The 13,451-nt window shown below is 51.1% G+C and overlaps 1 protein-coding gene and 1 long non-coding RNA gene across 3 annotated transcripts in view; both read right to left on the reverse strand.

Moving 5' to 3' along the window:
• The window catches only part of ABCD4 (ATP binding cassette subfamily D member 4), a 17,741-nt gene extending 4,698 nt beyond the window's left edge, over nt 1-13,043 (reverse strand). For both annotated transcript variants that reach the window (XM_021713446.1, XM_008060178.2), the window contains exons 1-11: nt 12,963-13,043; nt 8,729-8,847; nt 8,454-8,581; nt 7,269-7,408; nt 4,941-5,057; nt 4,510-4,635; nt 3,603-3,653; nt 2,181-2,275; nt 1,793-1,914; nt 1,598-1,689; nt 1,037-1,126 (exon numbers count right to left, since the gene is read on the reverse strand). In XM_021713446.1, the coding sequence (XP_021569121.1) occupies nt 1,037-1,126; nt 1,598-1,689; nt 1,793-1,914; nt 2,181-2,275; nt 3,603-3,653; nt 4,510-4,635; nt 4,941-5,057; nt 7,269-7,408; nt 8,454-8,581; nt 8,729-8,847; nt 12,963-13,000 (1,118 nt within the window). In that variant the 5' untranslated portion in view covers nt 13,001-13,043. The remainder of the gene's footprint in view (nt 1-1,036; nt 1,127-1,597; nt 1,690-1,792; nt 1,915-2,180; nt 2,276-3,602; nt 3,654-4,509; nt 4,636-4,940; nt 5,058-7,268; nt 7,409-8,453; nt 8,582-8,728; nt 8,848-12,962) is intronic.
• Nucleotides 9,208-12,884, reverse strand: LOC110595815. Its single transcript, XR_002482087.1, has 2 exons — nt 12,773-12,884; nt 9,208-9,670 (listed from the first exon to the last, which is right to left on the reverse strand). It is a non-coding gene; the product is annotated as an uncharacterized LOC110595815 (long non-coding RNA).
• Nucleotides 13,044-13,451: the final 408 nt, after the last annotated feature.

Consider the following 13,451-nt stretch of genomic DNA (forward strand, 5'->3'; position numbering starts at 1 on the left):
TATATATATATATATATATATATATATATATATATATATATATATATATATATAATCCTAGTACTTTGGAAGGCCAAGGCGAGAGGTCTGCCTGAGCCCACAGGTTCAAGACGCCTGGACAACTTGGTGAGACCTCAACTTTACAATGAATAAAAAAATTAGCTGGGCATGGTGGCATACGCCTGTGGTTCCACCTACTTGGAAGGCTGAGGTGGAAGGATCGCCTGAATCTAGTAGGTCAAGGCTACAGTGGCTGGAGGCATGCCACTGCACTTCAGCCTGGGCAACAGAGTGAGACTCTGATAAAAACAAAACAAAACAAAACAAAAAAACTTTGTTTTTGGTACTGGGGCAACAGTTAAAGCATTCATTCCTAAGAGAGAGTTGAGTGGAGGCCCTGGAATTCAGACTGATTCCATTTCTGAAAGCTTACTCTGTGGCCATTGCCCATGGACACTTGCTGTGGACTAAGACATCAAATACTCACAACAGCCCTAGGAGGAAGGCATCACTGATACCTCCTCCTTAGAGATGAAGAAACTGAGACACAGAACAATTAAATAGTCTGCCCAAAGAAAGCAAGGAGAAGAAACAAATCCTGAATGTATAGGAAGATCAGAAATATTACAGATCTTCAGAGATACAGGAATAAGGACATCCCTGGGGCTGAGTGAGGCAGGGGAACAAAGATGGTCATGGCCAATGCAGGGCAGGAAGTTGGGAGAAGAAAAGGGGGAGGAGGGAGGCTCTTCAGATTGTTGTTTTGTTGGCTTGGGCCCAGGCAGAATGTGTGTCTTTGCTCTCATCAGCTGTGGAATGATGTAGACCAACACAAGGGACGCCAAGACAACACTGACCATGAGCACTTGCATGTGTCTAGCAAGGGGGCACATGGCTCCATTTACTCCTCATAACTCAGCTGGCTGCTGGGAGGGCAGGCCTCAAGGGAGGCCCCAAGCCCTCTGCACCACCCCCAAGTCCAGAGCCTGCAGCCTGCATCCCCAGTCACCATACTACCTGCCAGCCACCTACTCACCCGTCCAAAACCCACTCGCTCTCGCCCAGGATCTCGCAGTCCTGTGACTTCAGGGACATGTCCAGCAGGGTCTCCCGAAGCTCCCCAATCCTGAGCAAGAAGTGGATATCTGAGCAGGGTCTGGGGCCCAGGTGAAGGTGAAGCTCCCTTTTCTACCTCATGCCTACTAATAAGTGGTAAGTCTCTGGTTCCTTTTTTCACTCAGTCACTTCTTCCAGCAGCACATGCTTTGCTCAAAAGCCAGAGGGAGCCAGGCTCGTGGCTCAGCCTGTAATCCCGCGCCTTTGGGAGGCTTAGGTGAGCGGATTGCCTGAGCCCGTGGGTTTGAGACCTGCCTGGGCAGCAAGACCTTGTCTCTACAATAAATTGAAAAATCAGCCGGGCGTGGTAGCGTATGCCCGTAATTCCGGCTACTCAGAAGGCTGAGGTGGAAGGATCGCCAGAACCCAGCAGGTCGAGGCTGCGGTGGCCGGGAGCGGCCACTGCACTCCAGTCTGGGTGACCGAGTGAGACTCCAACTCAAAAAAAAAAAAAAGCCAGAGGGGTGGGCCATGGCCTCACCTGTGTGCATAGCCAGCCACATCCGAGAGTGTGGTAGAGAGGTCGATGAGACGGGTGAAGCAGTTGATGAGGTAGATGCACACGAAGGCATTCTGAACAGGAAGTGAGCAACCAGGCGAGTTCGCCTCCCAGGCCCTGGCGCCAGGCCAGAGGATGGCGGGGACGGTCTGAGGGGTCACCAGGAAGAATTCTCACCTTGCTGACCAGGGTGCTGAGCTCTGCAGGACCCAGGTCTCCATAGACCCCACTGAAGATGGGGATTGCGATGACAACATAGCTCAAGATGCTGCCCAGATAGTCGAAGGTGTTGATACCGACTGCAGAAGACAGACCTCATGAGGGAATGGACCCACAGGTATGCTCTGCAGGGACGCAGCCCCAAGGCAGGAAGCAGGGAGCCATGCAGGGTAACATGTTTCCTGGATCCTCATCCTCCTGAGAGCACTCATGGCAAAGACAGCGACCCCCTCCCCTGAGAGATTCCTTCATCAGAACAGATCTGTCAGCGAAGACAGGAGCAGCACAATGTGGGAGGTTAAGGGGCTGTTCCCACCCTGAGCGCCACCCCGGGCCCCTCGCTTACTGTACAGCCAGAGCTCCTTGGACATCAGCTCCCTCTGGGTCTGGAGGAGTCTTTGCAGTCTGCGGTCTGTTCGCATATGCTCCACATGCCCAGCTCTGATGAGAAAGGCTGAGCGTCTATAGGGTCTGCAGAGGTTCAGTCAGACCAGGGGACCCCTGCACCTCAACATGCCCCTGAAGGGACCAAGCCCATCCAAATGACCTTGGCCTTGGACCCTGTCTGCTACTACTACCACTCATTGCTTCAGCCATTCCTTATGGCATCATCTGTGGAAACAAAGAGTATGAACTCGAGCTGGGCAGACCCGAGTGACACAGGCACTACTTAAGTCTCTGAGTCTGTTTTTCCAGTCTGTAAAATGGAGCACTAATACCTATGTCATCGGTTAGAGAATTAAGAGTTTCTGAATTTGAAGTGCCAGACACATGAAAGCTGCTACTTTTAAACAAATGTATACGAAACAGTCACTGTCTGCCCAACTCTGTGCTAACTGGCTAGTGCAACAAAGAGGCAGATATAAGCCCTGCCCTTGGGGAGCTCCCAGTGGGGAGGCAGGCAGTCCTACTGCATTCTTCACGGGTCATGGGAAGTGTTACGTGTGTTCTCAGGGCTTTGGCTACAATCAGGAGTCTGGGAAAGCTCCCAGAGGAGGTGACCTGGGGTCTCATGGATGGGTAGAAATCCTACAGGCAGAAAAGGTGAAGGGAGGAGAGTGGAGCATTTTAGATTTTGCACAGAGAGTGACCAGAGAAGAACCCATTTGGAGCTCCAAGAACTGACCTGCCTTCCCAGGCTTCATGGGCAGAGGCTGCAGAATCCCAAAGCAACCTGACCACACCCAGCCCTATGTACCCACAACATGACCCCACAACCCAAATTCCTGGTATTCTTGATGCCCCCAGGTGGTGAAGGTTGCAAACTGCAGCAGAGACTGACAGAAAAGCAAAGGTTCCAGGGCTATCAGATCCACCAAGTACAGGAGACACAAGGTGCAGCTCCCACTCCGTAAACAGGAACCTCTGGGGCCTGCACTACCAGTCTAACACTGATTTCAGAGGCCTCACACAAGGCAGAGCACAGGGGTCTGCTCTGCTGGAGGGAAAGGATAGAATTTCACAGTGTGATCTCAGGGGTCCAGGCGCTTGGCTCCACCTGGGCAGCATTTGTTCTTTAACAATTTCAGGCCCCAGCTAGGCCATTAGGACTAGTGCTGGTCACTGCCAGGAACCACTGGCCTCAGAAGCAAAACCCTGGAGCGAAGGAGGAAGACAAGGGCAGTGCAAAGTCCAGGGAACACATCACAGCCCAGGGTGACCACACAACACTGGGCCCTGAGCTGGGTGGTGGGGGAGGGCCGCAGACTCATCTTTCCTTCTGCCTGCCAGTGCTGGCAGGCAGAAGGACTCTGTCCTCCAGACCCACCTGTAGAAAGCTGCAGGCTCAGCGTTCACCCGGATCTGCACGTGCTTGAACCTGGAGACCAAAGGGAATCGTGTGCTGACACCAGGTGTCCAGGATCAGGAAGAGCCCAGAGCAGAGCCCAGCCCCACCTCAAAGCTGTGGCTGCCTTGGCCAGACCCTTTCTGGACTGCTCTGGGGTGGGGATCTCAGGGCTTGGGTGGGCGGCAGGAGTTCTGCAGACAGGGCTATCCCTCAGCTTTCTGTGTGGGCTGTGTGTGGGGGGACCCAGCCCTCAACACCCGCCCTTCCGAGGGCGGGAGGGCAAGGAGCACAGAGTAGGGGCTGATTCATCAGCTGTCACCCGGTAGCTATCCCGGAGCACAGGAGAAGGCCCAGGATAATGATGATGGTGGTGGTGATAGCCAGCCAGGCACTGTTCGTAGCCCCTCACAGAGGATCTCATCGTCTAATTCTCTCGGTAGGCAACAGTACCAGTCCTGCTTCAGAAATAGGAAAACTGACACAGGTTAAAATCTCGCCCAAGGCCGGGCTTGGTGGCTCAGCCTGTAATCCCAGTGCTTCGGAGGCCGAGGTGAGTGGATTGTCGAGACCCGCCTAGGCAACTTGGCAAGACCTCATCTCTACAATAAATAAAAAATCAGCCGGGCGTGGTAGCGCGCGCCTGTAGTTCCAGCCACTTGGAAGGCTGAGGCGGAAGGATCGCCGGAGCCCAGCAGGTCAAGGCTGCAGTGGCCGGGAGTGGCCACTGCACTCAGTCTGGGTGACAGAGTGAGACTCCAACTCAAAAAAAAAAAATCTTGCCCAAGACAGGCACAGCTGTGATTTGAATGCAGGATGCAGGCTGGCTCCAGATCCCATTCCTTAACTGCTAGGTCCAGTCCAGAAACCCCAAGCCAGGGAGACACACCTAAAATCCCCCTCTAGCTTCTCCTGCTGCACCAGCGTCGCCACGATGGGCCCCATCAGAGCCTTGTTCACCAGGGTTCCCAGGACGAAGTACCCGAAGATGCTGACGGGCCCGAGCCAGCCTGTGCTGGAAGCAGGGGTAGGGGTGTGTGGGTGCCCTCACCCACACCCGCTGCCCTGGCTCCTGCCCCCACCCCGTCTTAGCGGTCCCACGGGCCCTCTACTCCTATGGGGGAGGGGGCACCTGAGGCCCGGTGTGGGCTGGCACAGCCTCAGGATGCCTGTGACACCACAACACCACACGGCCAAAGGGCGGGCAGGGACTGAGCAAGGGAGCTAGGAAGACAGGCTGGAGCCTGCCCTGATCATGGGCCCCTGGGGAAATGCCAGACTGAGACGGAGGAGGGCCCCTGAGAGGAGGTGGGGCTGCACCTTTGGAAGCACTGATAGGTGTAGTAGATAAGGGTGAAGGGAGAGATGATCAGCTGACTGGCCATGTTGCTGAGCTGCCGGCAGAAGCGCTCCACGTCCTGGCTGATGCGCTGGTCCCTGGAGCCAACAACAGAATAGCTGGACGCAGGGATCTTGCAGTGTTGTCAGCCACGACCCCACGGAAAGATGAATCCAGACAGAGCTGGCTTCCTGGAGGACGCTAAACTTTGAGGGCCTTTAAACAGGGATCTGGAGAGTTATATCTTATGATGCCTCAGAAAATGTGGGGCCGGGTGTGGTGGCTCACAGCTGTAACCCCAACACTTTGGAAGGTGGAGGCAAGAAGACTGCCTGAGTCCAGGGGTTTGAGACCAGCCTGGGCAACTTGGCAAGACCTCATCTCTACAATAAGTGAAAAAATTAGCCAGTCATGGTGGTATGCACCTGTAGTCCCATCTTCTCGGAAGGCTGACCCTGCAGTGTCTATGAGAGTGTCACTACATTCCAGCCTGGCCAAGAGAGTGAGACTCTGACTCAAAATGAAAAAAAGGTGGGGACTGAAAGGCCCAGTGTCCAGGGGCCTGAGCCAGCTCTGAGCAGAGCCAAAGAAAAACCCAAGGGCAGATGAACTGTTTTTTTGGATGATCAGAAAAACTGTCCCCTTTATCTCAATCCTCCCTAGTTTCTCTTGTATGAGCCTGAGTCTAGCCCTATTTTAGCCATCTGGCTGTGAAAGGCTTGCATGGAAGCCACAGCCATGAGGAGGCCTGGATGTTAAGTAAGATACAACAGCCAGTCAAGAATCTCTGTAACAAGCCAGGCTCGGTGGCTCAGTCTGTAATCCCGCGCCTTTGGGAGGCTGAGGTGAGTGAACTGCCTGAGCCCACAGATTCGAGACCCGCCAGGGCAACTTGGCGAGACCTCATCTCTACAATAAATCAAAAATCAGGCGGGTGTGGTAGCGAGCGCCTGTAGTTCCGGCTACTTGGAAGGCTGAGGCGGAAGGATCGCCGGAGCCCAGCAGGTCGAGGCTGCGGTGGCCGGGAGCGGCCACTGCACTCCAGTCTGGGTGACAGAGTGAGACTCCAACTCAAAAAAAAAGAATCTCTGTAACAAAACTAGCTTGAGCTGAGGGAAGGTCACCTCCAGAACATGGCGCCTGCTGGTAAGGTGGTGGGTGGAGGGATGAGTGTGAAGGAGAGCCCCTGCGTCCCACTAGGGACATACTGACTACACGCACGACAAACGTGACCTCGGGCAAGTCACCTGCAATCGCTGGGCCTCAGTTTCCTCACTTGTAAAATAACGCTTGCTACGTGTCAGGCATTGTAGATGTGCATTATGTGGTGACATCATCTTCTCCTCACTACACGCTGTAAGACAGGAACTGTTATCTTTGTTTTACAGAAGGAGGCTTAGTAAATTTAAGAACTATAAGCTAAGGCCCGGCGTGGGGGCTCACGCCTATAATCCTAGCACTTTGGGAGGCAGAGGTGAGAGGATTGCCTGAGCCTAGGGGTTCAAGACCAGCCTGGGCAATTTGGTGAGACATCATCTCTACAATAAATCAAAAAATTAGCTGGGTGTGGTGGCATGTGCCTATAATTCCAGCTGCTTGGAAGGCTGAGGCAGAAGGATCACCTCAGCCCAGCAAGTCGTGGCTGCGGTGGCTGAGAGTATGCTACTGCACTCTAGCCTAGGACTCCAACTCAAAAAAAAAAAAAAAGAAGAAAAAGAAGAAGAACTACAAGCTAGAAGGCAATAGAATGATGGGGAATAGGCTGTTTTCCAGCCTGGGACTGCAAAAAATAAAATTCTAGACTGGGTCGCAGACAGTAGTAATTTTTTTATGCTGAAAAACGTTAAGAGCTGGTTTTCTAGCAAGGATACTTTCTTCAGAGGGTGTCTTATATGGAAGTCCAGAATATGAAACAGACAAAAGAGAGCTGCTTCTGGCCTCTTTTTTCTTTACTTAGAGACAGGGACTTGCTGTGCTGCTCAGGCTAGAATGCAGTGGCTATTCACAGGTGCGATCACAGCTCACTACTCCTGGGCTCCAGCAACCCTCCTGTTTCAGTCTCCCAAGTCCCACCCTCCCAAGACACACCAGAGATCTCACACGGCCGGGAGATCTCTTCTTTTTTAGCCCCCTATTGTCAGCCCTGCGGCCTCTCCAGGGGTCTTCTGCGAGCACCCTCCCCATGGCTCTGGGCAGCAAAATTTGCAAGCAACTGGAGACATCTCCACAGGGTCTGCCACCAGAACTCCCCAGGGCAAAGCCAGATAGAGAGGGCCACACAGGGATCAGTGAGGACTCAGGAGGCCTACGGGTTATCGATGTCATCCCGCAGCACGTTGAGGGTGTAGTACACACGGCCCCGGAAGTAGAGGTGGTGGAGGTGCTCGGTGAGGTCCTTCCTCCAGTTCACATACAGCAGGTTACAGGTGAACTGGTCAAAGCTCTTCAGCTGTGCGGTGGGGAAGGGGGAGGCGAGAGATGGTTCCCTGAGAGATGGTTTCCTGAAAGTTTCAGCTGACCAGTCCCACCCACTCTGACTCTGATGACTCTGTTCACTCAGCACTTTTGTTTAAAGTGTCAAGTCATGGGATTTTTCCCTTCTTCATTCACTCATGCATTCATTCTTTCACAAAATATCTGAGGGCTGACTAGGGAAAAGGCCCTCAAGCCCCTGTCTACACTGTACTGATTCTGGCAGCAGATGAGCTTCCAGAGACTGGAGACTATAGTGTTTATTTAATTTATGTTCTCTCTTCTCTGCCCCCAGGCTTGGAGAGAGCATCAGTCCTGAGTTCTGGCAGAGTCCTGAATCTCATCACTTGCCATTTCCGGAGTGCCCATGTGCTAAGCACTAGGGAAATAATAAGCTCACAGGTTAGCCAGGAAACAATGACACAGGTGTGAGGGGTGTCACAGCAGAGGTAAACTCAGAGCAAGGGCACAGTCTGGTGGAGGAGACATGAAGGAGAAAGCTGAGGAGGACTGGAAGCGGTGACAGCGGAGGCATCTTGACACAGAAGCAGGCTTTGGCCTACTGAGTGAGGGGCAGGGGAAGGAGGCCATTCCACAGGAAGCAGCAGCTGCAAAGGCTGGTGGGTATGACAGGCGCCAGGCTGAGCCTCAGCCCCCAAAGGACGAGCAGCAGCTCTGGCTGCTCACCCCAGTTTTAAAAGGCTCTGAGCTCCCTGAAGCAAGAGTTCCGGCAATGGAAGAAATAAACATCATTCTCAATAAATGCTGAATGAAGCCAGAACGTTGTGGCCTAGCCCCAGGAGCTTGAAAAATCTAGGGAACTGGTCCCTGGTGGGCCACTAGCAAGATCAATGTCCTGCCTAGGGCTCTGACATTCAGGGCAACCACCCCCTTAGTTCCTGGGAAAGGGAGGAAACACACGCCCACAGCTTGCTTCCTGTTTCCTGGAGGCTGAGTCCCACTAAGCATTACACTCACGTAAGACTAGAGAGGAAGAGACACGCAGAGGGTAAAGACCTTACCGTGGAGTTCAGCACAATGAGCAGGACAGCCAGGAACGTCAGAGTCTTAAACCCATCCAAGTCTTTGTTTCCTAGGACCCCGTAGTACTGACTGGGGATCAAGCCAACCTGGTAGATCACCAGTTGCTCTGGGAGGAGGGACAGGAGTAAGAAATCAGCGAAGAGGTGTAAATAGGAGGAGGGAGGCTCCCTCCTCAATCCCTGTCTCATCAACACCGGAGAGCAAAGGAAACCAGGGCTGCCCTCCTCCCTCCAGCTTGGGCTCATTCACTCACCCAGTAGGGTCACACACAGAAGGGTCAGGAACATCAAAGCATTCTGTGATGACCACGAGGGAAATAAAACCTTCTGTATCTGCAGGAACCGATGGAGAAATTTCAGATCTAACCTAGGCCTGAAGAGGAGTCGGGAAAGCAGAGAGAAGCCCAAAAGAGTAGTTAGGCCTTACAGAGCAGTTATCACGCTTGTCCACATTGTCCTGTAGAGGGTCCAGGTCATTCATAAAGAATGGCCTATGAACGCTGAGGACGGTAGGCTGGGAATACACCAGGGATAGAGAGAAAAGTCTTGATTCAGTCTAAATTGATAAAGTGATTATTTATCAAAAACTTACAACAACAACAAAAATGGTTAATGAAGAAACTTTGCCACATCCTCTTTATGGTCACAAACAAGACCAGAATGCCCACTACATCAAGAATTTTAAGGTCCTGACTCAAGTAATAAAGCAAGAAAAAGAAACTAGGTAAAATAATTGAAAAGGAAGAGATTAAACTGTCATTATTTGTAGATGATATAACCATTTACACAGGAAACACAGCAGATCAATAGATAAACTGTTGGAAATGAACAGAATTCACCAATGTTGCTAGACATAAGATTAACATACACACATGAATAGAGTTCTTCTATACAATAATCAACTATAAAATACAGAGAAAATAAGATGTCATTTACAAAAGAAGTATACAGAAAAATCATAAAATAGCCAAGAATCAACTTTAAAAAAGAACCTATCAGACATTTTGGAAGAAAAAGAAAAATCTCTGTAATAGGACATGAAAGAAGACCTAAACAGAGCTGGCACAAGTAAACATTATAAAGATCTCATTTCTAACAAAAGAAGTCTATAAATTCAATGTAATGCCAATCAAAAGCAGGACTGCTCTGAGGAACTTCATACGGAAATGTAGAAGTCCATGAATAGCTTGGGGCAACTGTGAAGAATAAAGAAGGAGAATGAGACCCAAATCATTAGACCACTGTCTTAAGACATACCATATTACAGGGCTGTAAAATTATCATTTTAATATATTATTATTATTATTATTATTAGAGGCAGGGTCTTGCTCTGCTATCCAGGCTGCAGTGCAGTGGCACCATCAGAGCTCACTGCAGACTCAAACTCCTGTACTGAAGTGATCCTTCCACTTCAGTGTCCCATGTGGCTAAGACTACAAGTGTGCGCCACCATGCCCAGTTATGTTTAAAAAATTTTTGTGGAGACAGGGTCTCACTATGTGCCCAGGCTGGTCTGGAACTCCCTGCCTCAAGTGATCCTCCTGCCTCAGCCTCCCAAAGTGTTGAGATTTATAGATGTTAGCTGCCAAGCCCATACAATTGGGAGAATTGTTAACTGAAAGTCTAATTTGGGATGTTGGAGACATGTGACATCCACATAGGATCCTTTCGGCTGGTGAATGATTCAGTTAGTGCATACAGAATACTTGTCAGAGCTTTACAAATTAACTTGAGAGCCAAGCACAGTGGCTCACACCTGTAATCCCAGCACTTTGAGAGGTGAAGGCAAGAGAATTGCCTGAGCTCAAGATTTCGAGACCAGCCTGGGCAACTTGGTGAGACCTCATCTTTACAATAAATAAAAAAATTAGCCAGGCATGATGATATGCACCTGTGGTTCCAGTTACTTGGAAGGCTGAGGTGGAAGGATCACCTGAGTCCAGCAGGTCGAGGCTGTGGTGATTATAAGCATGCTACTGCACTGCAGCCTGAGTGTCAGTGAGACTCTGACTCAAAAGAAAAAAAACCCCAGCAAATTAACTTAATTCTCATAACCACCAGCCTGGGCAACAGAATGAGACTTTATTTCTAAAAACATAAAATTTTGAAAAAGTAAAAGGTAACACTCTTAAGTTAATAGAAGTAAATACAGAAACATATCTTAGTGAAGATACCTAATTTTTTTTTTTTGAGTTGGAGTCTCACTCTGTTGCCCAGACTGGAGCGCAGTGGCTACTCCCAGCCACCGCAGCCTCGACCTGCTGGGCTCCGGCGATCCTTCCACCTCAGCCTTCCAAGTAGTGGGAACTACAGGTGTACACTACCACGCCCAGCTAATTTTTTTTAAATTTATTATAGAGATGAGGTCTTGCCAAGTTGCCTGGGCTGGTCTCAAACCCACGGGCTCAGGCGATCCACTTTGGCCTCCCAAAGTGCTGGTATTACAGGCTGACCCACTGAGCCCAGCTTAAGCAATTCTTCTGCCTCGAACTCCCCAAGTCCTGGGATTACAGACGTGAGATACCACGCCTAGCCTGAATTTAACTTAATTAGAATGAAATATTTTTGTTTAACACAGTGCCATAGGTTGAGATAAAAGAGTTGGAGGAGGTATTTGCAGAGTGTAAAACCAACAAGGAATTAAAATCTAGAGCACACAAGAATTTCTGCAAGCCAGGAAGATAGAAAATCCATTAAAAAGTGGAATATACACAGGTAACTCAAAAAAGGGGAAATTTACATGCCTGATAAATACATGAAGATGAACCTATGGGATGCCACCTTACTCCCAGATTGATAAACATTACAAAACCAAACAAAACCAGACATTGGGGCTAAGTGGGGTGGCTCACACCTGTAATCCCAGCACTTTGGGAGGTGGAGGCAAGAGATTGCCTGAGCCCACAGGCTCGAGACCAGCCTGGGTATCATGGTGAGACCTCATCTCTACAATAAGTCAAAAAATTAGCCAGGCATGGTGGCACTCGCCTGTAGTTCCAGCTACTTGGAAGGTTGAGGCAAGAGGATTGCCTGAGCCCAGCAGATCAAGGCTGCGGTGGCCGTGAGCGTGCCACTGCACTCCAGCCTGGGTGACAAAGTGAGACTCCAACTCAAAAAATAAAAAATAAAAAACCAGACGTTGGAGAACACTGGCAAACAAGAACCTTTATGCACTGCTGTGGGGAAGTATAAACGAGTGTGCCCATTCCAAAGAACAACCCAGCAAAATCAGACATGACCCAGCACTCAACCCTGGGGTGGATAATCCGGAGAAAAGCACCAATACCCACAAGGAGACAGCTGCCGGAATACTCACTGGAGTAAAGCTTGTGGCTTAAAATATCAGACACCATCTAGTATCCATCACCAAGGAATTGATAAGAAGAGCAGGGTTGGTGGGGATCGGTGGCTCAGCCTGTAATCTCAGCACTTTAAGAGGCCAAGGCGAGAGGACTGCCTGATCCCGCGGGTTTGAGAACCACTCGGGGAAATTTGGCGAGACCTTGTCTCTACAATAAATCAAAACCTAGCCGGGCGTAGTAGTGCGTGCCTGTAGTTCGGGCTACTTGGAAGGCTGAGGCGGAAGAATCGCCGGAGCCCAGCAGGTCAAGGCTGCGGTGGCCGAGGGCGTGCCACTGTACTCCAGTCGGGCGACAGAGTGAGACTCCAACTCAAAAAAAAAAAAAAGAGCAGGGTCTGTGCACACAGGGCTCACCACGCAACACTCAGATGTGAAGACTACATTACTGGCCAGCATGGACCATCACAAAAATACAATGCTGACAAAAAACTTAAATCACAACACATTATTATATACAAGAACTCAAAATCACTATATATATTTTTTCAAGGTGACACACGCACTATGTAAGGTGGGCTGTAGTCACTTATTTAACACACCAAGTGGGTGTCTGAGAAGGGATGGAGAATAGGAATGAAGGAAGACGATCAAATAAAAGAGCCCTGCACTGGCCACGGGTGCCAAGAACTGAGATGGTCTGGTCAGTGGTGGTGGGTCGCGCTTGTAATCCCAACAAGCCGAGATGAGAGGATCGCTGGAGGCCAGGAGTTCCAGGCCAGCCTAGGCAACACAGCGAGCCTGATTCTACAAAAAACAATTTTGGTTTTAATTAGCCAGACAGGGTGGTGTGCACCTGTAGCCCCAGGTGGGAGGATCGCTAGAGCCCCGGAGTCCGAAGCTGCAGTGATCGCACCACCGCACTGCAGTCTGCGCGACAGAGCGAGACCCCGTCTCAAAGAAAAGGGAAAAAGAAAAAATCTGAAAAGGCTCAACTCACTTCTGTGCATCTGAGCTGCTTCCATGCCGGTGGAGAGCGAGAGGCTCAGCCGGGTTGTGTGTCTAGAAGGTCGGGGCCCCGGGGACGCCTCCGTCCTCCGAAGCCGCCGAGGCAGGACGACTTCGGGGCTAGGGGCGCCCTCTCCCCACAGCCCACGTCCCGCGCCCGTTCCCTCCCCACCCCTGCTCACCTAACGCCAGCTCGGGGCGCAAGCCCTGAGGCAGCCATGACCAGGCCCCACAAATGCTGGAACCCGGGGAAGACCCGGACGGAGCGCGGCCGGCGGGGGGGCGGGGCCCGGAGAGCATAGAGATGGCGGATAGAGCGGACTCGCCGAGAGACGCGACCGCCCCGGAAGCTACCGATGTATCAGAGAGTGCCGACCCACGGCTAGAGCGCCCCAGAAACGACCAGAATACTCTGAGTGGCGAGCGTTGACGGAAGGGTTACCCCGCAGCTAGAGCGCCCCCGTCTGGATCTGGGCGCTTTCCCTTTTGATAAGAGGTAGCCAAGAATATAAGCAAGGTTTCTGAACTAGCAGCATCTAGGCCATTGTTTTCTAAAGACAGCTACGAAGGAGGGCATGGTTAAAATCTGGCTTAGTAGCCGGGCTCGGTGGCTCAGCCTGTCATCCCGCGCCTTGGGAGGCCGAGGTGAGTGGATGGCCTGAGCCCGCGGG

Source organism: Carlito syrichta, unplaced genomic scaffold (assembly GCF_000164805.1).
Source record: "Carlito syrichta isolate Samal-C Ts95f unplaced genomic scaffold, Tarsius_syrichta-2.0.1 Scaffold304554, whole genome shotgun sequence".
Classification (NCBI taxonomy): domain Eukaryota; kingdom Metazoa; phylum Chordata; class Mammalia; order Primates; family Tarsiidae; genus Carlito; species Carlito syrichta.